The sequence below is a fragment of the Salvelinus alpinus genome, chromosome 8 (assembly GCF_045679555.1).
Source record: "Salvelinus alpinus chromosome 8, SLU_Salpinus.1, whole genome shotgun sequence".
Classification (NCBI taxonomy): Eukaryota; Metazoa; Chordata; class Actinopteri; order Salmoniformes; family Salmonidae; genus Salvelinus; species Salvelinus alpinus.
The window spans coordinates 27,754,571-27,778,074 of NC_092093.1; the positions used below are offsets into that span (position 1 = coordinate 27,754,571).

At 44.0% G+C, this 23,504-nt stretch overlaps 2 protein-coding genes across 3 annotated transcripts; both read left to right on the plus strand.

Annotated features, from left to right (window-relative positions):
* Positions 1-1,300: 1,300 nt before the first annotated feature.
* Positions 1,301-12,879, plus strand: tmem63a (transmembrane protein 63A). Of its 2 annotated transcripts, none has more exons than XM_071413221.1 (23): positions 1,301-1,412; positions 1,922-2,082; positions 2,228-2,308; positions 2,518-2,595; positions 2,670-2,707; positions 2,818-2,960; positions 3,688-3,739; positions 3,865-3,973; positions 4,063-4,133; positions 4,397-4,477; positions 4,939-5,062; positions 5,369-5,502; positions 5,783-5,938; positions 6,356-6,509; positions 7,118-7,224; positions 7,843-7,929; positions 8,056-8,121; positions 9,922-10,084; positions 10,278-10,383; positions 10,460-10,627; positions 10,787-10,902; positions 10,994-11,041; positions 11,644-12,879. In XM_071413221.1, the coding sequence occupies exons 2-23, from the start codon at positions 1,930-1,932 to the stop codon at positions 11,791-11,793; spliced, it is 2,385 nt and encodes a 794-aa protein (XP_071269322.1). In that variant the 5' UTR covers positions 1,301-1,412; positions 1,922-1,929; the 3' UTR covers positions 11,794-12,879. The 2 variants fall into 2 exon arrangements, with proteins under 2 accessions (XP_071269322.1, XP_071269323.1); XM_071413222.1 differs by having other exon boundaries at positions 2,228-2,307; positions 2,523-2,595.
* A 4,825-nt stretch (positions 12,880-17,704) lies between these two features.
* rsph9 (radial spoke head component 9) lies at positions 17,705-23,470 on the plus strand. Its single transcript, XM_071413223.1, has 5 exons — positions 17,705-18,039; positions 18,236-18,404; positions 18,608-18,737; positions 19,065-19,211; positions 23,135-23,470. Exons 1-5 carry the CDS (start codon positions 17,813-17,815, stop codon positions 23,293-23,295), a joined length of 834 nt encoding a protein of 277 aa, XP_071269324.1. The 5' UTR covers positions 17,705-17,812; the 3' UTR covers positions 23,296-23,470.
* Positions 23,471-23,504: the final 34 nt, after the last annotated feature.

Consider the following 23,504-nt stretch of genomic DNA (forward strand, 5'->3'; position numbering starts at 1 on the left):
AACTGTTGGTGATAGTAGTTGCCCTCCAGTGGGTGGAGGACGTACAACCTGTCAGAATTATAGTATGTCTCAAAGAAGTCTAAGAAACTGGACATTATTGTGGCTGCGGCAGAAAAGTGTTTAGGACTTAAGGATTTGACATCTGACTTGCAAGGGGTACTGGCACTGTAATACCCGCCCTCCCAGGTTCCCCTTGAGACTGTGTAGGGATCAGATCTGTTGTATTTTTTTAACAGAAACATTTTTGTTTTATTTTTTGGTAGTTTGTTCAGTTTTTTAGGGGGAATCCTGTTTCCATCCTGCATAGTAGGTGGCGGGATGTACATTCAATTGTGTGATCGCCAATATACCATAGAAGAAGGAGTGATGGCTGCGGTAGCGGTAAGTGTGGATGTAGAGCAATTGCGGTTAAATTCCTGGTGTTTGTGACACCGGATGTTTGGTGTGACGCAGACCAGGTGGGGAGTGTGGTGAAACACAAGAGTCATTGTCAGTTTTTTGTGTGAGTTTTGAGTCAGAGTCTCTACCGAACATATATATATATATCCTAACATTTGAGTCATGTTAGGATATATCAGTTTTCCAGTTAGAGATTTTGTGCAGAATCCACTGCGCTGTTTCAGGTGCAACATTTATGGTCACGTTTCAGCAGTGTGTAGAGGGAGATTCCAAGATGTGGGAAGTGTGCAGGATTGTGTCGTTTTGGTGTATAAAGTTGTCTGTGTCAACTGTAGGGGTGCTCATGTTTCTGGGGATTGGAAGGGGTTCAGTGTGAGAGAGGCAGGTTGAAGTGGCCCGAGTCAGAGTAGTGCAGAAGGTGTCATATGCTGAGGCAGTGAAGAAAGTAGAGGGGGATGGGTCAAGGGATCCTGAGTGGATCCCAGAGAGTAGTAAATGTGTGCCAGCACCGAGGGATAGGGCAACGAATGATTTATGGTTCACTAAGGTTGGCTTCTTAGCGTTCATAGCAATGGTTATCAACTGTAACGTAAATCACAGAAAATCGAGGTTGTAGTGGCAGCTGCAGAGAAGTTTTAGGGTATACAAGATTTGACTTCAGAAGAGTTACAGGATGTGTTGAGGGGTGCTGTAACCATTCTCACTGGCCGTTGGCATGGTGTAGGAGCAGATCGGTTTAAAGTAGTGGAATAGGGTAGTGGGTTTTTACTTAGTGTAGGTGGTGGTGTCTAGGAACAGGACTAATGAAGATGATTTAATGTAAGTAGGCCGTGACTGGGCTCACACTCCAGTACAGCAGGAGGCGGTGTATGCATTTAAAAGTTCGATCCGATCCGCCAACCAAATCCCAAAGAAGAAGGTCCAGTGACCACAACCTTGTTGCTCATTCCTATCTGTGTTATCACCGCTAAAAGTTTTGTCCCCGTATCTTCGGGCATCAGAGGCTGTCCCAGGTATGTTTGTCTTCAGAAGTCTTGCCAAATCAGATTGATGCATTATAAATCGTGTTGTAACATTTGGAGACGAGACAAAAACAATGAAATGCGGAAGTTAATGTTGCCACTTGTTTTAGCAACCACTAGACTATATGCACTAGTTTAGCTTGCGTTTGAGGGATTTGTCAACTTTTCGCTGTCTCAAACTATTTTTATCATGTGTTTATTTCTAAGTTATAACAGGGAAGTAATTGCAATGTATAGCTAGTTAGCTAACTACGTGCTAGCAAACATTACGTGAAGCTAACAGCTGTTAGGGGATTGACCCGCGTGACACACTGTAAATGAGATGATATATACTTAACCTAATTTCAGAGATACAAAATATTGCTGTCACTGATTAAAAAATAAATAAAATGTATTTGTAATGTAATGCTCAGTCTCCAATACTTGTCTATCATTTCGTTGAACTGACACATTGTAACATTGTGATACAATCTTGATATGAACAATGTTTTTTTATTCAGCTGCTGTGATGTCGTCCTCTTGGTGGGGGCTGGTGAAAAATGGTAGTGCACATCATGTGGACAATAGCAGTTGTTTCAGCTCCACAGAAAGCACCGTCCTCAAGGGAAACAGCTTTGGAGGGGTGCCTGTTGTACTGCTGCTGGACTTCATCTTCTTCTTGGTGTGTGTGTTGCATCAACTGACACTCATACTGAAACTCATATGACCACATAAGGGTGATTCCAAACCCTAATAGGATAGCGTTACACAACACATGCACACAAATCAAGCCATTTCCTCATTCTGTTGTTGTGTACTTGTCTCAGGTGTTGCTGATCCTCTTCTCCGTCATCAGGAGGAAGCTGTGGGACTATGGCCGCCTGGCGCTGATCTCTGACAGGGAAGGGTCCGTTATGACATCACACAGTATAACTTCCTGTTGAAACCTGAGAAAAACAATATAAACACACCTACCTAAAGGCATATGACTACAAATAATTCTGCAGTGGGTATTACTGCCTGCCAATAGTTGAAGTAATTGTCTATAGAGATAAGTGTCCTTTTGACCACCACCCTCCTGCCCTGTCCCAATGATGATGACCTTAGTCGTCTGTGTTTCAGTGAGACATCACACCGCCGCTATGGGAGAATGTCGTCCTGTGTGTCCAACGTGGAGGAGCCGGAGCACGAATTGGTGAGGGAGAGGTTGTAATCATCACCATCATCAACTCCATCTAATAGTCATCTTTATCTTTCTTTTTCCTCTAGGGATGCTGCTCCTGGCTCCCCTACATCATCAGAATGGAGTGAGTATTCTTGCTCTCTCTGTGTGGGTGGGTGGGGCGGGCCGGCGGGCGGGGCTGTCATTGTTTTCGTATGTTGAGGTTTCACCCTCAATTTGTGTTTCTTTTTCCAGTGAGGAGATGGTGAAGGCGCGATGTGGGATCGATGCTGTCCACTACCTGTCCTTCCAGCGTCACCTGATCACCCTCCTGGTGCTGGTTACCGTCATCTCCGTGACTGTCATCTTGCCTGTCAACCTGTCTGGTAACCTGCTAGGTGGGTGTGACACACCATGTCAACACAACGCTAATATAATGCAAACACCACCCTGTCAACACAACATTGTTACAAAACTCTCAATATTACTGTATAAGAACCTCACTGTATTACACTCTCACAATGCAATGTGAACCTAAGCACAACACTGCCAGGCAGTGCTTCCTTATAAGTGTAACAACATTTACATTTACATTTAAGTCATTTAGCTGACGCTCTTATCCAGAGCGACTTACAAATTGGAAAGTTCATACATATTCATCCTGGTCCCCCCGTGGGGAATGAACCCACAACCCTGGCGTTGCAAGCGCCATGCTCTACCAACTGAGCCACACGGGACCAACGACATAACTCAAACTCTACTCACACATAACAGATGTATAAACAGTGTTTAACATAACACTCTGCCATGCTAATCACGCTGTACACATAACATTGTTTCGTTGCTATGTCTCACTTTTGCCAGAGCGAGACCGAGAGTATAAACGTCCTCTTTTGTACGACATTACCTACCACCAATGTGTGGCAGTGAAAGTTAATCTCTTTCAACACAATGGTGTTACGTACTGACTGAAGCATAACTATTGCAGAGTTTTTTTAAACATTTACTCTTTCAACATTGTAATCAACAACAACATTGCTGTCAGTCCTCTTATCCTGCTATAATAACATGTTTTTAACAGTCTCACTTGAGGAGATTTTAAGTGTCATATGTTATTTTTTTAAGGAAATGACCCGTACAACTTCGGAAGGACTACTGTTGGTAATCTTCAGAAGGAGTAAGTGTGTGTTCGTGCATGTGTCTGTATGTATGTGTGGTTCTTTCATTGTATATAATATGAACTTCCATTATAATGGTTCCTTATTGCTTTAGGTAACCGTTTGTTTGTTATGATTTCCTCAGTAATAACCTGCTGTGGATACACACAGTGTTTGCAGTCATCTACCTGATCTTGACAGTGTTACTGCTGAGGCGACACACCTCCCAGATGAAGGGCATGGGCAGAGGGCTGGTCAGTTCCATCTGTCACAAAACCAACAGTTCATCCCCTCACTAGTAGTTATTACTGATACTGATGAGTTTGCTTTGCTCCCCCCGTAGACCAGAAACACCCTGTTTGCGTCTTCCATCCCCAAAGAAGCCAGTGAAGAGGACATCAGGACCCACTTTACGTAAGTAGACTGGACCGCACCATTCTCCCAACATGGGGGAGTCCACACTCACCCACTAACCCTGTCTTCAGAACCTACACCCACACCTGTAGTGTCTTTGTCTTCACCATGGCAATAAAAGTGATTCAGTTTGACTAGTGATAACTTGCCTGAATGGGCAGACAATGGCTTACAAGGATGAACATTGGACATACATGTACCTGTATATATTTAGACCCTGTGCCTTATCCTCACCTCTATTCTTCCCCTTGCCTTTTCTGCAGTGAGGCCTACCCTACCTGCCGTGTGTGTGAAGTGCACTTGACGTATGATGTGGCCAAGCTGATGCACCTGGACAAGGAAAGGTCAGTGCTTTGCCAAACTGCCCTGGTAACGTCACGCTGCCAAGCTGCCCTGGTAATGTCACGCTGCCCTGGTAACGCCACGCTGCCCTGGTAACGTCATGCTGCCCTGGTAACGTCATGCTGCCCTGGTAACGTCACGCTGCCAAGCTGCCCTGGTAATGTCACGCTGCCCTGGTAACGTCACGCTGCCCTGGTAACGTCACGCTGCCCTGGTAACGTCACGCTGCCACGCTGCCCTGATAACGTCACACTTTCCAAGTAACGTCACACTGCCAAGCTGCACTGGTAATGTCACGTTGCCCTGGTAATGTCACGCTGCCAAGGTAACGCCACGCTGCAGAAATGCATAGCATGTAGTTCTTTCTGATCTGACATGTAGTCAGATATAGCAGTCTGGATTGACTGACTGATTCTTCCCTACCTTTCTTTTACACTAAATCCTGTTGTTTTCTGTCTCTCAGGAAGCGAGCAGAGAAAAACCTGCGCTACTACGAGCGGGTACTTCAGCAAGGGGGCCAGAGGGAGGTGATCAACCCCCGTCTATGTGGTCACCTCTGCTGCTGCCGCACCCGCAACTGTCAGGAGGTGAGAGGGACAATGCCAGGAGGGGTTGCGGGATCTGGGCTGTGTTAGGAACATTGAGATTGGGTCGGTGTATCCAGATGGGTGTTTCAGTCTGATGGGGCTTGTAGTGAGTGACTGTGGAGCAACGTGTCAGGCATTTCACACAGATGATACTCTCTCTGTTGTTCCTAAGGTATTATTTGTGTATGTTGTCTTGATTGTAATGTGATATTATGCTTTGTCCAGGTGAGTGATACAGAATGTGTATCTATGTGTCTGTGTTTATATATATGTTTATGCATGTATGTATGTTTTCTGTGGCTCTAGGTAGATGCCATAGAGTACTTCCGTGGCCACGCGGCAGGTCTGTTGGAGGAGGTGAGGACGCAGAGAGAGCTTGTGCCACAGCACCCTCTAGGGATGGTCTTCGTCACTCTGCAGTCTGAGGCAATGGCCACATAGTGAGTTTCTCATCTCTGGGGCTGGTGAGGGGCTAAGGGTCCTATTGATGATTAGGATAGAAATGATTCTCCAACCTCTCTCAGTAGTGTGTAAAGCATTTGTCACCATCCCCAGCTCTGGAGAGCTACAGGGAGTGCAGGCTTTTGTTCCGGCCCAACAGCAAAATTAACATGGAATTGATGACTGTACCATCATTAGTGGAAACAATATTAGTTGATGTATCCACTTTCTTGGGTTATGTAAACATGGTGATTGACAGCTGTCACTCACTCCCCTCAGTATTCTGAAGGACTTCAACGCCCTGGACTGTGGAAATGGGGACAGCGCAGTGAGGTGTGGGTGTGGCCGAGAGCCCCAGCCTTCGTCTTGCAGCGCGGCTCTGAAAGTGAGGAACTGGAGGGTTGACTACGCCCCTCATCCCAGAAACGTGTACTGGTGAGTCCCCCTATAACCTAACCTACAGTGTGCTGTTTGATAACAATGGTTCAGTATATTCTATCATGTTGAAAATAACCTCTCTTCCTGTTTTTCTGCTGTTTTCTTCTCTCTCTCTCTCTCTCTCTCTCTCCCTCCATACCTCCTCTCTCTCTACCTCCATACCTCCTCTCTCTCTACCTCCATACCTCCTCTCTCTCCCTCCATACCTCCTCTCTCTCCTCCCTCCATACCTCCTCTCTCTCCTCCCTCCATACCTCCTCTCTCTCCTCCCTCCATACCTCTCTCTCTCCTCCCTACATACCTCTCTCTCTCCTCCCTCCATACCTCTCTCTCTCCTCCCTACATACCTCTCTCTCTCCTCCCTACATACCTCTCTCTCTCCTCCCTACATACCTCTCTCTCTCTCTGTCCCAGGGACAACCTTTCAGTGCAGGGCTTCCGCTGGTGGTTCCGATGCCTGCTGCTCAACTTCTTCCTCTTCTTCCTCCTCACCTTCCTCACCACTCCCTCCATCATCATCAGCACCATGGACAAGTTCAACGTCACCAAGCCCATCTACTACCTCAACGTGAGTCAGTCACCTTCTACTAGAATAAAATAGAATATAACTGTATTTGGTTGGTTGGTTGGTTGGTGAGGTGAGAGGAATGCTGGTGTGGCGAGGCGAGAGGAATGCTGGTGTGGCGAGGCGAGAGGAATGCTGGTGTGGCGAGGCGAGAGGAATGCTGGTGTGGCGAGGCGAGAGGAATGCTGGTGTGGCGAGGCGAGAGGAATGCTGGTGTGGCGAGGCGAGAGGAATGCTGGTGTGGCGAGGCGAGAGGAATGCTGGTGTGGCGAGGCGAGAGGAATGCTGGTGCTCATTTAACCTTTATTTAACTAGGCAAGTCCGTTAAGAACTAGTTCTTATTTTACAATGACTGCCTACCTCAGCCAAACCCTCCCCTAACCCGGACGACGCTAGGCCAATTGTGCGCTGCCCTATGGGACTCCCGATCACGGCCGGTTGTGATACAGCCCGGGATCGAACCAGGGTCTGTAGTGAAGCCTCTAGCATTGAGATGCAGTGCCTTCGACCGCTGTGCCACTTGGGAGCAATTTGCTGTGTATTCAATTAGTTTTTAATTGTATGCTACCATGTAATGTCTGTTTGTTTGTTTGTGTGTGTGTGTGAGACAGAGTGCTGTGGTCAGTCAGTTTTTCCCCACTCTGCTTCTGTGGTCCTTCTCTGCCCTGCTGCCCACCATAGTGTACTACTCAACTCTGGGAGAGTGCCACTGGAACAGGTACACACACACAGTAACTTTACTGACATACTGTATCTGTCAGTGGTGTAAAGTACTTAAGTACAAATACTTTAAAGTACTACTTAAGTAGTTTTTTGGGGTATCTGTACTTTAATATTTATACTTTTGGCAACTTTTACTTCACTACATTCCTAAGGAAAATAATGTACTTTTTACTCCTTACATTTTCTCTGACACCCAAAAGTACTCGTTACATTTTGAATGCTTAGCAGTACAGGAAAAGGGTCTAATTCACACACTTATAAAGAGAACATCCCTGGTCATCCATACTGCCTCTGATCTGGCAGACTCACTAAACACAAATGCTTTGTTTGTAAATGATATCTGAGTGTTGAACTATGCACCTGCCCATCCGTAAAATGTAAAAAAAAAAAACAAGAAAATCGTGTCGTCTGGTTTTCTTAATATAAGGAATTTTAAATTATTTATGCTTTTACTTTTCATATTTAAGTAAAACCAAATACTTTTAGACTTTTCTCAGGTAGTATTTTACTGGATGATTTTCACTTTCACTAGTCATTTTCTTTGAAGGTATCTACTTTTATTCAAGTATGAAAATTGGGTACTTTTTCCACCACTGGTATCTATGTACTGTAGGTCCAGGGAGCAGTTGATTATGATGCACAAGCTGTACATCTTCCTCCTGTTCATGGTTCTGATCCTGCCCTCTCTTGGACTCACCAGGTAATTAATTACCCCACCCTGATCACTTAATGATCAATCCAGATAATCAATGAAATATGAAATCATGTTTTTTTTCTGTAATTGTACTACATTTATCTTATGTGATTGGCTCTTTTCTAATCACAGTCTGGCTGTGTTCTTCCGCTGGCTGTTTGACAAAGAGTTTCTGGCTGATGGGAAGCTAAGGTTTGAGTGAGTGATACACTTTTATCTATGCCTCTGACCTGCCTCTCTTTCTCTCTCAATAACTAGTATCTAATTTACTGTTTCCCTGTACAGTCGTGACCAAAAAATATTGTCAACCTTGGTCTTTTTTTCCAAATAATGCACAGAAAACGGTTGAAATTAAAACACATTTTGGTATCCACATATGTATGCCTTTTGTTTTTCAGTTGAACAAAACAAAAAAATCGGAAAATTTACTAAATCTTAGCTTATTCCACAAAGAAGTCCTAAAATGGCCCAAACAATATTATTGGCACCTTCTAGAAGTAGTTAGAAATAATTAGATTTCAACCATATGATTCTTCTTTACTTTGGAATTGATCTCACTTGTGGTGAGTTGGTGCCTGCAATATAAACATCACTCATTCAACCAGTTTGAACAGAGAAAAGGACTCATTCTCCTCTTTTGTGTCACTGTGTACTGCAATGAGCATGGAGGAAAAGAAAAACAGAATTATCTGAAGTCAGACACAAGATTGTCCATGCTTGGCTACAATCTCAAGGCTACAAGTACATCACCAGAGACCTTATGTTCCTGTTTCCACCGTACGTAATGATATCAAAACGTTTAAGGCCCAAGCCACTGTAGCCAGCCGCACTGGACGTGGCCGCGAGAGGGAACTTGATGGAAGATTGCACCGAAGGATTGTTCGAATGGTGGCGAAAACACCTCGATCAACTGCCACACAGATTCAAGCTGCCCTTCAGACAGAAGGTACGACCGTTTCAACTTGCACCATCCGTCGCCAACTCAATGAAAGGGAGTTATATGGTAGGAGACCCAGGAGGACCCCACTGCTGAGAGAGAGACAAGAAAGCCTGACTGCAAATTGCCAAAACACACCTGAACATGCCAAAATCCTTCTGGGAGAATTTCCTGTGGACAGATGAGGCCAAAATAGAGGTTTTGGTAAAGCACACCATCTCTATGTTTATAGAAAACAAAATGAAGCCTTCAAAGAAAAGAACACCTTCCCTACAGTCAAACATGGAGGCAGTTCAGTGATGTTTTGGGGTTGCTTTGCTTCCTCTGTCACTGGGTGTCTTGAGCTGGTACATGGCATCATGAAATCGGGAGAATACCAAGAGATTTTGGAGAGCAGTGTCAGAAAGCTTGGTCTCCATCAAAGGTTATGGGTCTACATGGGTCTTACAGCAGCACACTTAAAAAAGAACCCAGGAATGGTTCAAGACAAAATGCTGGACTGTTCTGAAGTAGCCAGCAGTGAGTCCAGATCTAAATCTCATTGAAAACTTGTGAAGAGATCTGAAAACAACAGTTTGTAGAAGGCACCCTTCAAATCTGGGAGACCTGGAGCAGTTTGCACAAGAGGGAGCCAAACTGCCAGTACAGAGGTGCAGGAAGCTCATCGATGGCTAAAGGAAGCGCTTGATTGCAGTTCTTTTGACCATAGGCTGTGCGACTAAATATTAAGTATAGGGTGTCAATAATTTTATCAGTCATTTCTATTTATTTTCAGATAAAAAAAAAAAAAATGGATATATTAAGTTCTGAGTCAATAACAAAGGTTCTGTAACAGTGAAATAAAGAATTAAAAACGTATTTTTAGGGAAAATTGTGAGTTACTTGAAAAAAGTCCTGTGTACCTGTATAATAACTAGCATCTAATTTACTGTGTCCATGTATAATAACTAGCATCTCATTTACTGCGTCCCTGTATAGTAACTAGCATCTCATGTACTGTGTCCATTTCTCTCTCTATCTCGCTCTCTCTCCCTTCCCTCATCTCCCCCCTCCTCCTTCAGGTGTGTGTTCCTGCCTGACCAGGGGGCGTTCTTTGTGAACTATGTCATCACGGCGGGCCTGGTGGGCTCTGGGATGGAGTTGCTGCGGTTGCCAGGGTTACTGCTCTACACCATCCGCATGGCGCTGGCTCGCTCCGCCGCAGAGAGGAAGTATGTCAAACAGGTGAGAATAAGACCCCGCCCCTGTATCAATCAGGGCTCAACGTTACATGAAGTTCAGATCGAGGTATAGAAATAGACAACAATCTGTCATCCATGGTTAGTATGGAATGATTAGCTCAATGTTTACCTTTTCTATCTACGTAGCCATGGATGAAGTTCAGATGATGTGTGATTTAACCTTGTCATGTCTGCAGAACCAAGCGTATGAGTTTGAGTACGGAGCCATGTACGGGTGGACCCTGTGTGTGTTCACTGTCATCATGGCTTACAGCATCACCTGCCCTGTCATAGTGCCTTTCGGTGAGTGATGGGCAACACACACACACACACACTACTGACCTTGACCTAAAGTTACATTCCCTCTCCGTGTGTCCAGGTCTGCTGTACCTGATGCTGAAGCATCTAGTGGACAAACACAATCTGTACTTTGCCTACCTGCCCGCCCGCCTGGACAGACAGGTGCACCTGGGAGCTGTCAATCAAGCCCTGGCTGCACCCATCATCTGCCTCATCTGGCTCTATTTCTTCTCTGTCCTCCGGACAGGTAACGCACACGCCTGGATGTTTACTGGAGCTCTCATACATAGGAAGCTTACTTATGTCCCTTCTTCCTCTTACTTGGCTGTTTCCCTGGAGTTACCTACTCGAGTTAAAGCACCATTTTTAATGTATCCTCACACTTCTGTATGTGTTTTTGGGTCAGGGTTCATGGCGGACACATCTCTCTTCACTCTGGTGGTCCTGTGTGTAACTGTCTGCATCTGCATCAGCTACACCTGCTTCGGACACTTCAAGTACCTCAGCCCTCACAACTACAAGGTGTGGTGTTCGTGTGGTGTTCGTGTGGTGTTCGTGTGGTGTTCGTGTGGTGTTCGTGTTTAGACACTAACAGTCCCTGTTCTACCTGCAGTTGAAGGGGGATGAGGATGCCTTGGATGGATTGGCGGACAGCAACATGGTCAGTAACAGGTTTATTCCTTCACCATGAATTTATAGACGGAAGTTAAAATCTGTTTGGAAGGGGGGAAGCAATATGGTGGTACCCCTCCCAGTTCTGCCCAGTTCTTTCACAAAAATGAGGAAATGAATCGAAGAAACAAAAGCCAATTTAAGAGTTTCAGAACATATCATATATTATTTCTGTCTCTCAATCTAGGCGGCAGATAGCTTAGCGGTTAAGAGTGTTTGGCCAGTAACTGAAAGGTTGCTGGTTCGAATCATTGAGCCGGCAAGGTGTGAAAAATCTGCCGTTCTGCCCTTGAGCAAGGCAGTTAACCCCCAACAACTGCTTCCCCTGTGCCGATGACGTTGATTTAAAGCAGCCCCACGAACATCTGATTCAGAGGGGTTTGGTTAAATGATGAAGACACATTTCAGTTGAATCCATTCAGTTGTGCAACTGACTAGGTATCCCTTTCCCCTTCTGCACATGTACAGTACCATAGTTTTTATGTTTTCTCTATTATTCTACAATGTAGAAAATAGTACAAATAAAGAAACCCTGGAATGAGTAGGTGTGTCCAAACTTTTGACTGGTACTGTGTCTCTCTGTGTCCACAGGTCTACCTTCCAAGGGTGCTCAGAACCGAGTCCCCTGAGTCCCCCGCCACATCACCAGATGGGTGTAAAACCCCCCAGTCATACGGGACCACAGACAGCAGCCCATCCTGTCAGAGCCCAGTAGATGATGAACTGTTGATGAACCCCTGAACTTAAAATATCTTCCCCTTCTTTTTGATTTTTCCACGAGTCCTGGAGGCATCCAGTCTCAGAACTGAGGGGAAGGCATAGGGGAGTTTATCCCCAAATCTATTGCTGTACCATCCAACACAGGCCCTTCAAATACCCCTAAAATGCATCCTTTCTCTGTCCTTTCATCAAGCTTAGCATGTATCTGATATCAATAGATTGGTCCAAGTAGAGCCTTTGCTTTCACTTATTCAATAGTGCTCCATCTGTGATTCTTTCCAGGAGGGGAGGAGAAAATAAATTGTTACGGGCCTCCTGAGACAACTCTGCCAAGGCTCCACCGAGAGCTGGCAGACACTCAGGATCCAAGCCTTCTGTCAGAAATGCCCAAATCTGATCCTTTTCGTAAGACCTTCCTATGAGGACTGCCTTGGCTAAAGACTATTCAGCACCAATACAGTTTTTTGTTGTTGCTCAAAGTTGCTTTTACAGCATAATGTTGGGAAAAACTGCCATGCCATGCATTTACACTGAGTTTGCGGTTTAATATCCAGGATGCCAGAATAGAAGGCATTTTGGTTCTCTGACCAACAGAGGGCACTCTTGTTGCATGGCAGTTAGTGTCCACCTTAAATTACTTGTACTGAACCAGGGCCTTTCAAATCTGCACCTCAAGGTCTGATGATACAAAAACTATTTTTAGTTGTTTTTGTATTATTTAACAAGGAACTTTTTTTTCATTTTGACTGAATCATCATTTTAACAAATGTTTTATATTAAGCTGATATTTAACATATTTATAGCTTTTTAATTATCAGGATTTTGAACCATAACACAATCTGAACATGAATTGACATAACTATTGATGATGAATGAGAGTAGGCCTATTTATGTGAATATGAACAGCATGGAACTTCTCAGTGTTAAAAATATTGCTTTAAAATGTTAAATGGTTGATACATTATGAGATTTTGTGCCGAATAAGTTAAAATGTAAGTAAGTATTAAGTGTCCATAGCCATAGGGGGCACTGCATGACAGATTTTCTATTAGGATTTAGCATTAGTTTCAACAGTGTCATGTAACTACAGGACTTTTCTTTCTTTGATCCCCTTGCTTTCTGCCTTCTCTCTCACCAGTGTGCCTCAGTTTTCAAAAGGACTCTTCTAGGTAACATGTTTTTTAGTACAAGCGATTGGCCGAGTAGTTAAATATGATTAATGAAGTGCTAAGCCCTCCAGATATCTGGGTGGAGGCTTTTCACAGAGCAGAAAAATAGGGTTTTGTTATTAGATTAGGATCAGTGTAAATTCACCTTGTTTTGGGGGGGAATTAATGGAACATATCAGGAACAATAGCGGGATGCAGAAGTGGTTCTTATTGGCTTACTTCAAATTAGTACGTCCTGATTTTGTAGTTTTACCACTGACACTTAATTCACTGTTAATTAGCTGTGACATACATACACACACAGAAGTACATAATATAGTTCAGTTCCCCCAAAAGCCTCTTAAACCAACAGAATAATCTGTAAAACAAACTTTAGTCCAGGGGTGATCTGGAGCGCTCAGCTCTGCAATCAATGGCTCTCAATCATGGACAAAGAGACAACCTAAAGCAGGGCAAGTTCACCATGTAATCACAGATTGTGTAACAGGAAACTCTAGAGACTGGGAAATAACTTTTGGCAGTATTAAGCTTTGACACCATTTCCTCACCCCTAGCACATGTACTGTACAAATGTGAATAACTAAACACAAACATGCACACACACACATACTTGTATATGCATACACCTTTATTTAGGGGGCCCTCAAGACATTATACTATTGGATGCTCAAGGAGCACATGGGTTATCAGGTTTGTTTGGTGTTGTTTGTTGGACCGAGATTTTCAGTTGCACAAGAATTGAAAACATTTTCCCTCATTATGTTAAGGTTGTGTGTGTGTGTGTGTGTTGGTGAATGAGAAAGGGAGAGTGTGGGTGAGTGGGTAATAAATAGTAGATTTCATCAGAATGGATTACTGGTGTTAGCCTGTACCGCCTTGGAGTGTGGTTGGGTAATTGGATAGCTGAACACCCAGAAGGCAATTAAAGAGCCATTGAGACTACAGGCAATAATTTGCTTCAGCAACTCATAATAGCAAATGTGCTAACTACCATTCAGATCTCTATGCCTGTTTATGACACTCACACACGAGAAGAAACATGAGTTTTGGGACAGTGAGAGAGCTTGTGGGGGCTCTAATTGCTTGCAGGTCATCTGCAAGCTCTACGGATGAATTGGGAAAGAGATGTCTGTGAGAGTGGACGTCTGTTGTCTGGTGTGTGTCTTTCCCCCTTGGAGAGGTGTTGGAATTGGTGTTATACTCTACTGGCTCTCAAGTCAAAATTCAACATTCATCCATGTTTCTCAACGTCAAAGTGTTTAAGGTTAAGTTAAGGAATTAATTCCAAATTCTTAAGGTTAGACATTAACTCTGAATGGTTCAGGTTTGGGATAGGCTTGAAAACAAAAATATAAAAACCAACTTTCTATCGCTGGATTCACACTCGCAACCTTTGGAATCAGAGGCCGGCGCTTACACCCATCCACCATCACGGCCCACAACCAAAACCTACTTGAAGGTAACATCACTCACTCTTGCCCTAGTGGCCAGTTTCCACCTCATCTCCTGACGTTCTCAGACATGGATCGATGTCAGATACTGACTTGTATCACAGGTGACCTTGCTGGTTATGCTTGATATGTGTGTTTGTAGGTGCATGTTGTGCGTGTGTGTGTGTGTGTGAGATAGTCGGCATTGCTGGTGAGCAGAGAGAAAAGCACCAGTTGTTTGCCAGCTCAGTAGAGCAGAAGTAATCTGGAGTTAGGAGCAAAGGAGCCTGGGAACCTGCCTACTCCAGACCCAGCAGTCAAGAAGCAGTCCAAACATCACAGTGAGGCCTGACCAGCGGTCAGACTGCAAACACAGTGCCTCGGTTCTGACAGTAGGGTTTGGGCTGCAGCAGAAGGAGTGTGTGAAAGTGTGAATATGTCAATGTGAGAATTCTTTTCAAAAGTTTTTCAATCAATTTAGCTGATCATACTGAAGTGGGATATGGACCAATGCAGAGTCAAAAGACTCTTACACCCACACACAATCTCTTTGGTAATGAAGGAGAGGAAGCCATTGATTTAGAATATTGAGACACAGCCCATGTTGCTGTGTTTAATCTGTAGGTGTCGGGCAAGGCCGTATCATTCACCATGTAAAGGGGATCACAGAGCATTTGAGACTGGGCTACAGTCCTAGTCTGGATCAAGACATTTATCCACTGCTAATCCAGATTTACTGCTGCAAGGAGTGTGTACGCAAGTACGTGCAAGTGTGTGTACATTCGCACATGTGCTTATGTGTGAGAGACCCATCGAACCCAGGGCCCTCACCACATTCTTGGCATTGTGTATTTGTGCTTCATTACACCCCAGACACTTCTTTATTAAGTAATCTCTCTCCCTCTTTCTCTTTTCTTGCTGTTTCTGTCTTCTCTCAGCTCAGGGCAAAGAATTTACCCATGGCCTATCGCAAGATAGTCTCTCGAGCCAGACGGCTTTCTTCCGCAATCTTTGAATGCTTCAAACCTATAGGCTTATGTTTCTCCAAGGTCGGGGATATGGGAGAGTAATTGCAAGATGGAGGGTTGATGTGTGTTGAATGAGTATAAACCATGTTAGTTCCATGGGGGGATCACTCTTCCTTCATGTCACCGCAATGATCGATGGATCTGACCTCTGACCCTGTGAGTTTGTATCTAAACTTAGTTCCAACCAATCAGGCGATCGCGTGGCCCAATGCCAACCAATCAGATGCTACAGAGGCATCGTATTCTACACCATTCCCACCTTTTGTCCCTCAGGATTAGTTCCTTGGCAACGCTGGTTGCCTGGGAGGTGAGGTTCCCAGAGGAGTGGGACCACAGCCCACCAACACCAAGATCAGGGAGGTGGGGGCAATGTTTCATTTAGCAGACACTTAGCAGACACTTTTATACAAAGCAACTTACAGAATTTGTTTTATGTATGGCTAGCCTCGGGAATCAAACATTCAATCCTGGCATTGCACGTGCCATGCTCTACCAACTGAGCCATAGAGAGTTTTCGTTAGTGTGTTTGGGTATGACTGTGTGTGAGCACCTGCTCATCTGCATGTACAGTATGCAGAATGTGAAGCTGCACCTGTGTATATATTTGTGTAAGTTTGTGTGAGAGTGTGTGTGCACATGCACGGCTGTTCTGTGGGGACAAAAGGAAAAGGAAAAGTCACCCCACTCGGTCTCTTTGTGTTCTCTGGCTGCGGTCGGGGCCAGGGGGAGGACAAGGAATGGGGTGAGGGAGGGAGGATGAGGGAGGGGGCTGAAGTCTCCAGTCTCCACCGAGGCGGTAGCATGTGATTCCGGCCTGCCAGGTCCTTTTGTTCAGCAATTACACCAAACGCACAGATCCCTGGAAACGGTAAGGTTCTGGTGGCCCGCGGAAGGCATGGGAACAGCCAGCCAGGAAAGAAGGGGAAGCGAATACAGAGCAAGATTTATGAGAACAGGGTTACCTACTAAGCCTTAACAACTGCTTCAGAGTCAGTTCTGCTGCTCGGCTTGTGATGGTAAAGGTTAGGAGAGAAGTAGGGAGGGCTGAGCCTAAATCAGTATTGAAAGAAAGAATCAAGTGATTTAAGGGGGCATGTTCAGCAGGAATGAGAAGATGGCGTTCTTGTTTTTAAGAGAGACAGTGTTTCAATCTAATCTCTGCTATCAGGGGCATGTACCCCTGCTACCCAAGGGGGCCGCTGTTGTAGCACTGTTCCCACAGAGTTGCCAGATGTGTTGAACATTAACATTCACCAAGACAGAACAGTCTGAAGTTACAGTGCTGCAACATCCCACAGTGCTACAACTTCAAATGATTTGAGTGTCTATTTCCTCCCTCTATCATCCATCCCACATTCTTCATGTTTCCTGCTACTCCTGCTTTCTCTCCATATAGTATCTCTCTCTTCTCCTTCTTTATCCCCACTCTTCAACCCCTATCCCTCTCTTCACATCTCCTCCCTAATACCTCTCTTCTTCCTTTCTGTTACATCCTCTCTGCTCTCTTTCCGGTCCCAAATGCACCTCATGAGATCTCAGACAGACTCGGGTGAGAGGATGAGAAGCTGTCTTGAGCTGGTAAGTTATGATGAGTTAGGGTCATAGGAGTGCTCTAACTCATGAAGGCCCTCTCAGCTCCTGTGCTGCTGTTATGGCTTGTGGATCTAAAGACATCTGTATAAGAAAGTGTACCTTTGGCATTGAGAATTCCCCATCTCCCATTATAAAGTTACGATGGTGGGAAAATATGGCAATCCAATAATATATATAAAATGCGGGCTATATACACACACTTATTTATGTACATGACATGAATCTTATATAAGTACGTAAGTACACAGATCGAGGGACATGAACCCATTGATGCACGCTCACACATAAACACACACAGTAACATTAATGACCCCCTGTCCCATGTGCTCAAGATTCACAGTGGTATAAACTGTCACTCAATCCACAGCTAAATGGGTGAGAAACAACTCATACTGACAGATCCATTAATCAGAAAGCATTGGGAAACCTCACAAGAGCTCAGAAGAACAGGTTTCTGGCTGTGACTTGAAGGAAAGGCCTTGGAAATCTCCCCCATTCTTTACTCTAAACACTGAAATATCTGATGAGGATAGGTAGCCTAACTGACAAGTACGTGGCAGATTGTTGCTGAATTAGAGCCAAGTGTTGAAGATCAGATCGAGAATTGAACTAATTCAATCTCCAGCTAATTTGTGCAGCTCAACTGCTTTGTAGACGGGGAGCAATCCGCAGTTGCTATGACTACACGTAACTAAGGAGATTTGTTGACATTGGCAACCGGACGTTCTTGGCAGCTGTCCCCCACGTAACCTAGTTACCAAACATTTTGCCTTTTTATAGAAAGTATTTACTTTTCATTGAGACACGCTTTATACATGCAATGGACTCCAATACCTTATACTACTCCTTGGACCTCGTTTCTGGTAGCGGTTTAACTTTGAGCAGTGAGCAAAAAGCTGCCCTGCAGACTTCCCTGGTCATTCTGAAGAGGAACAACAAATTCAATCGTGTCCTGTTTTGGGGCAAGATTCTGGGCATAAAGGGTGACTATTTCATTGCACAAGGGGTTTCAGAAGATGAGATGACGGATAAAAATAGCCTTTACAGGTAAGAGGTGCAAAGGAAATAGTTTTAGAGCCTCAAATCTATTTTACTACAGGCATATTATTATAGCTAGCTTGCATTTTGTTGTTGTCACTTGTGGCTTTGGAGTTGTGAACCATTCTCCTATTCAATATGTTCTCTCTCTATGTGTGTATGTGTGCCCTCTTGCACATGTGTTTGTGTCCTTTCCCTACTCCAGTTTCAACTGTGTGGACTGGCACTTGCTTCCCCCTGCCACTGAGGCAATGCTAGCGGAAGTGTCTGCTGCAGCAAAGGGTCGCTTCGTGGGAGACCCCTCACATGAGTATGAGCACACCGAGATACGGCGGCAAGGGGAGGGGGACGAGGCTGTGGAGGAGGAAGTCATGGTGGGGACAAGTGTGACGAATTATATTGTTTAATGTTGAGCTAATGGTGTTTTGCTTATTAATAAGTGTCAGTGATTAATGTACAGTGACTAGATTCATATGACCGTCGTGACTGTGTGTGGTATTATTGCAGAAGAGTGATGACTAGTTTGTTTGGGTGTTGTGACAGATGTTTGGTAATGGTTGTTTGGTTTGTGTTGCAGATTAAGGTGAAAGAGGAGAAGAGGCTGGCCTCCACTGTCCACACCATTGATAAGGAGGTGTCTGTGGTCCCACGCGGTGCCTTCATCAAGAGTCCCCATGGCCTGGTGCAGACCAACCGCAGCTTTGAGGGTAAAGCTACTTTTCAAAGTTATTAATGAAATGGATGGCTCCACGTAGAGTGTGGTGTTTCCCAGTTGAGAATGTGGTCTGATTGTGGAGAGATGGGACACAGCTGTGTGTGTTACTGGCTCGAGAGGATGACTCAGCTGTGTAGTTTTTAGCTCAGAGTGTGTTGGAAGTTGGAACCAGAATCCAGACCATCATTTATCTCACACTGCACATTGTGCATCTATAGTGTACACACAAGTTTTAGTGCGTTTTCTTTTTCATACACAGACAGAATCATATCATACTATCAGTTACTGAGTGAGTCTGTGTGTTCTGTCTATTCTGTAGGTCTGTCCTCATTGGAGGCGGGTAAACTCAGCTACTTCCTGCACTTCACTGAGCCGCAGAAACTGAAGAAGAAATCCATCCTGGAGATGGCTGACCTCAACCGCTCCATCGACTTCCTGGATCCTTTGAGTGAGGATATCCCCAAAGGTAACAGAGTTCCAAATCTCTCACTACACCACTCCTTTACAGTCATCCTACCGTTCCCCCCATGGGTGGGGTTTCCTTCCCACATGTTGTCTTTAGAAATAGAACAAGTTCCTTGGGAGACAAAAATGTAATACGAAAATGAGATTACTAATGTTTGGCATGCTCAGATTTTTTATTTGGCATGCTCAGATTTTTTATTTATTTATTTTACCAGGTAAGTTGACTGAGAACACATTCTCATTTACAGAAATGACCTGGGGAATAGTCCAATGGTCACGCTCTATTATACTAAACTAGCCTTTTAATTGGCGCTAATGATCATTTAGGTTGGCAGTTGACAGCCCAGTTTATCAAGGCATCCTCCTCTGCAGGGCCGGCTCTAGCCTTTTGGGGGACCTAAGCGGGATTTGGTTGGGGGGGGGGCCCACCTCGCTGCAAAACATTTTAGTGGCCCCCCTCTTGACGATGGAGAGACACATTTTAGTTTTAAAGTTAATTTCTTGTAATTCTACACATTTTGCTATGGGGTGGAGAGAAAACAGCAATTTTATAACACATTTCATGCAATTCTACTTGTTTTGCCATGGGGCAGAGATTTTTCTTTGCAGTTTTACAGCAAATTTCCTTCAAATTCTACCCATTTTGCCATGGGATGGAGATGAGATGTTTCAGTTTTAAAGCACATTTCCTGCAATTCTACACATTTGGTAATAACTTATGCCATGTTAATATGATATCTGAGTGAGAATGATTTTGCTAGTCAATGGGGTTCTCCTGAAGGTCAGGGTCCCTGGGCACGTGCCCTGTGTGCCCGGTCCATATTCGACCATGGTTTTATTTCTACAGGTAAGTCAATTAAGAACAAATTCTTACTTACAATGATGATTTGTCAAACACATCAATAAACAACAATTACACTATACATATCTATATACACATCAATTACACCATACATAAGAAAGCAAACACAAAATACGAAAAGAAAAACACAATCATATGAAACAAATACATTCTTCAGTAAAAAGGCACTCTAACATCCATCTGAATTGCCTTAGAGGCACCAAATCCAACAACTTTAAAGGACTTCTGGAGATAATTTCACATTATAGGTGCCAAAAAAATGAATGCAGATTTACCTAACTTGTGGAGATTGAAGGGAAATCCAGGGTAAGCCATCCCCGATGGGTATTTGGGTATTTGTTCACTCAGGTTCCCTTTATCTAATATTAGGTTTTGGTTTCAAGATCTGATAACATTCAGTATCAAAAATATGCAAAAGTAGAGAAAAGTAGAAAGGGCGCAAATACTTTTTCACAGCACTGTATTTATAAGAGGGGCACCATCCAAAGTATGTATGCATACAGTACCAGTCAAAAGTTTGGACACATCTACTCATTCAAGGGTTTTTCTTTAGTTTTACTATTTTATACATTGTAGAATAATAGTGAAGACATCAAAACTATGAAATAACACATATGGAATCATGTAGTAAGCAAAACACTGTTAAAATCAAAATATATTTTATATTTGAGATTCTTCAAATAGCCACCCTTTGCCTTGATGACAGCTTTACACACTCTTGGCATTCTCTCAACCAGCTTCATGAGGTAGTTGCCTGGAATGCATTTCAATTAACAGGTGTGCCTTATTAAATTTATTTCTTTCTGAATGCATTTGAGCCAATAAGTTGTGTTGTGGTATACAGAAGACAGCCCTATTTGGCAAAAAATCAAGTCCATATTATGTCAAGAACAGCTCAAATAAGCAAAGAGAAACAACAGTCCATCATTACTTGAAGACATGAAGGTCAGTCAATCTGGATAATTTCAAGAACTTTGAAAGTTTCTTCAAGTGCAGTCCCAAAAACCATGAGAGCTATGAGCTATGATGAAACTGGCTCTCATGAGGACCGCCACAGGAAAGGAAGACAGAGTTACCTCTGCTGCAGAGGATAAGTTCACTAGTTAACTGCATCACAGATCGCAGCCCAAATGAATGCTTCAGAGTTCAAGTAACAGACACATCTCAACATCAACTGTTCAGAGGAGACTGCGTGAATCAGGCCTTCATGGTATAATTGCTGCAAAGAAACCACCACTAAAGGACACCAATAAGAAGAAGAAACATTAGATCGGTGGAAATCTGTCCTTTGGTCTGATAAGTCCAAATTTGAGATTTTTGGTTCCAACCGCCGCATCTTTATGAGACACAGAGTATGGCACACTTAATCAGCAAGGCTACCACAGCATTCTGCAGCGATACACCATCCCATCTGGTTTGCGCTTAGTGGGACTATCATTTGTTTTTCAATATGACAATGACCCCAAACACACCTCCAGGCTGTGTAAGGGCTATTTGACCAAGAAGGAGAGTGATGGTGCTGCATCAGATCACCCGACCTCAACCCAATTGAGATGGTTTGGGATGAGTTGGACCGCAGAGTGAATGAAAAGCAGCCAACAAGTGCTCAGCATATGGGAAATCTTTCAAGACTGTTGGAAAATCATTCCTCATGAAGCTGGTTGAGAGAACGCCAAGAGTGTGCAAAAGTGTCTTATGGCTTAAATCTTTTTTTTTTACCCATTTCCTCCCCTTCATCTACACCGATTTGAGTGGATTTAACAAGTGACAACAATAACGGATCATAGATTTCCCCTGGTCAGTCTGTCAGTTTATATCTGGATGATATCAAACTGTAGTTTGTCTAGACAGACATGTATCACAATTTGTTTGTGGTGTGGGTGCTGTGGAAAAGTGATAGAGGCTCACACAGCAGTATCTGTCTAAAACATCACAGCTGTTCATTTCAAAGGGATGAGCATCTCTGCGGTGTGTGAATGTGTGTGCCTGCGCGTGAAGCTTTCCCAAACCAGCTTACATTACACAGCTGTCCCAGTGACAGCATCATCCTCACTGAGAACTTAAGGGCCAGGCCTCAAGCCTTTGCTGAAGGGAGCGAGAGACCCAGACTAAAGACAGTTTAAGGACAAAATGATGGATCTCCACCGAAAGTGCTTTCCTCTGGTATCTCTGAGTGAAGCTACCCCTCTCACCACAGCGATCCTCCAGACTTGCCTGGAAGTATGTGGCAACAGTTGCTGTTATCGACTTCTGATTTATGCCAATACCCCTTCCATGCCTGTTCTCCCATTGGGTTCCTCCCTACGCCACGTGTGAGTTTGAAACCGCCAGTGTGTTTCAGTGGAAAGTACACTTATCTGGACACCATCACTGAACAGCTTCCCAAATCACATCAACCTGGCAAGAGTGTCTTTGGGTCATGGAAGATGAATCTCTCCCCATAGACAAAGAGCATTGTCAAACACCTCCCAATAGACCCTATTTCTGGAATCTCTGTTTCTAGATATCTCTTGCAAAAGGTTTCAATTAATTTCCCACCCCATAGCATTGTGAAACTGAAATATGAGAGAAAAACAGTATAAAAAAAACTGACACAATTTACTGGAATCGCTGTTCCTAGATAGCTCTGGCACAAGGTTTCATTTCATGTTTAATGCTTTGATAATTGGGAGGTTACAGATTAATTAATTATTTCCAAGGCAGAAGTCCTGGAGCCTCCTGATTAATGGTGCAGTGAATCTGCGGTGAGAGAATTCTGCTAGGCTCCCATTCAGCATGAACAGTGTTCTCTGGCTATGGGTGATGGCCATGAGCAGACAGCTGCTCCGCCAGGCCACCCTGATATTTAGAGTCAGGGAAAGGACTTAGTAAACCCTTCTAAATTATTGAGCTATCAGCCAACTGTTACCTTTTTGCTGTGTAGACTTCTTTACATAGGGAAGAGTGGATTCAATGAATGAGGGAGTAATGTGAGACCTGTACATGGTCTCTGTTTATGAAAGGTCATGGACGAGCAGCAGTTTGTGTGATAATCTTCATAACCCATATACTTGTGTGTATAGGGTCGTGGAGTTTGCAGTTTGAGCGTGGCAGCACAGTGTGTGTGATCCGTAGCATGCTGTGGCTGGGCCTGACCTCGTTCCACGTACCCATGACCCCCCAGCACGGATACATCTACATGGGCGACGGACTGAAGAACTTGGACCTGCCCTTCATGCTTTAAAGAGCCAGTGAGATCCAGAGCTGGAGCCAACACCTACCACTTATCTAAACTGAGAATCATCATAAACCTCTCATCTGAGCAAGCAGTGTTCTATCCCCAACCAAAACAGTTCTATTTATGCAAGAGATGTTTCTTTACTGTTATTTAAAGTAAATAAACAAACTAAAATCATTAATTATTTGTGATTTACCTCCACATGCACTTGGTTC

Bases quoted from the DNA above. Each gene is read 5' to 3' on its own strand.
- tmem63a (XM_071413221.1), top strand. From the start codon at position 1,930: ATGTCGTCCTCTTGGTGGGGGCTGGTGAAAAATGGTAGTGCACATCAT. The intron at 2,309-2,517 runs TCCGTTATGACA...AGTCGTCTGTGT, and splicing joins TGATCTCTGACAGGGAAGGG to TTCAGTGAGACATCACACCG. The intron at 2,961-3,687 runs GTGGGTGTGACA...TATTTTTTTAAG, and splicing joins CCTGTCTGGTAACCTGCTAG to GAAATGACCCGTACAACTTC.
- rsph9 (XM_071413223.1), top strand. From the start codon at position 17,813: ATGGACTCCAATACCTTATACTACTCCTTGGACCTCGTTTCTGGTAGC. The intron at 18,040-18,235 runs GTAAGAGGTGCA...TCCCTACTCCAG, and splicing joins GATAAAAATAGCCTTTACAG to TTTCAACTGTGTGGACTGGC. The intron at 19,212-23,134 runs GTAACAGAGTTC...TTGTGTGTATAG, and splicing joins GAGTGAGGATATCCCCAAAG to GGTCGTGGAGTTTGCAGTTT.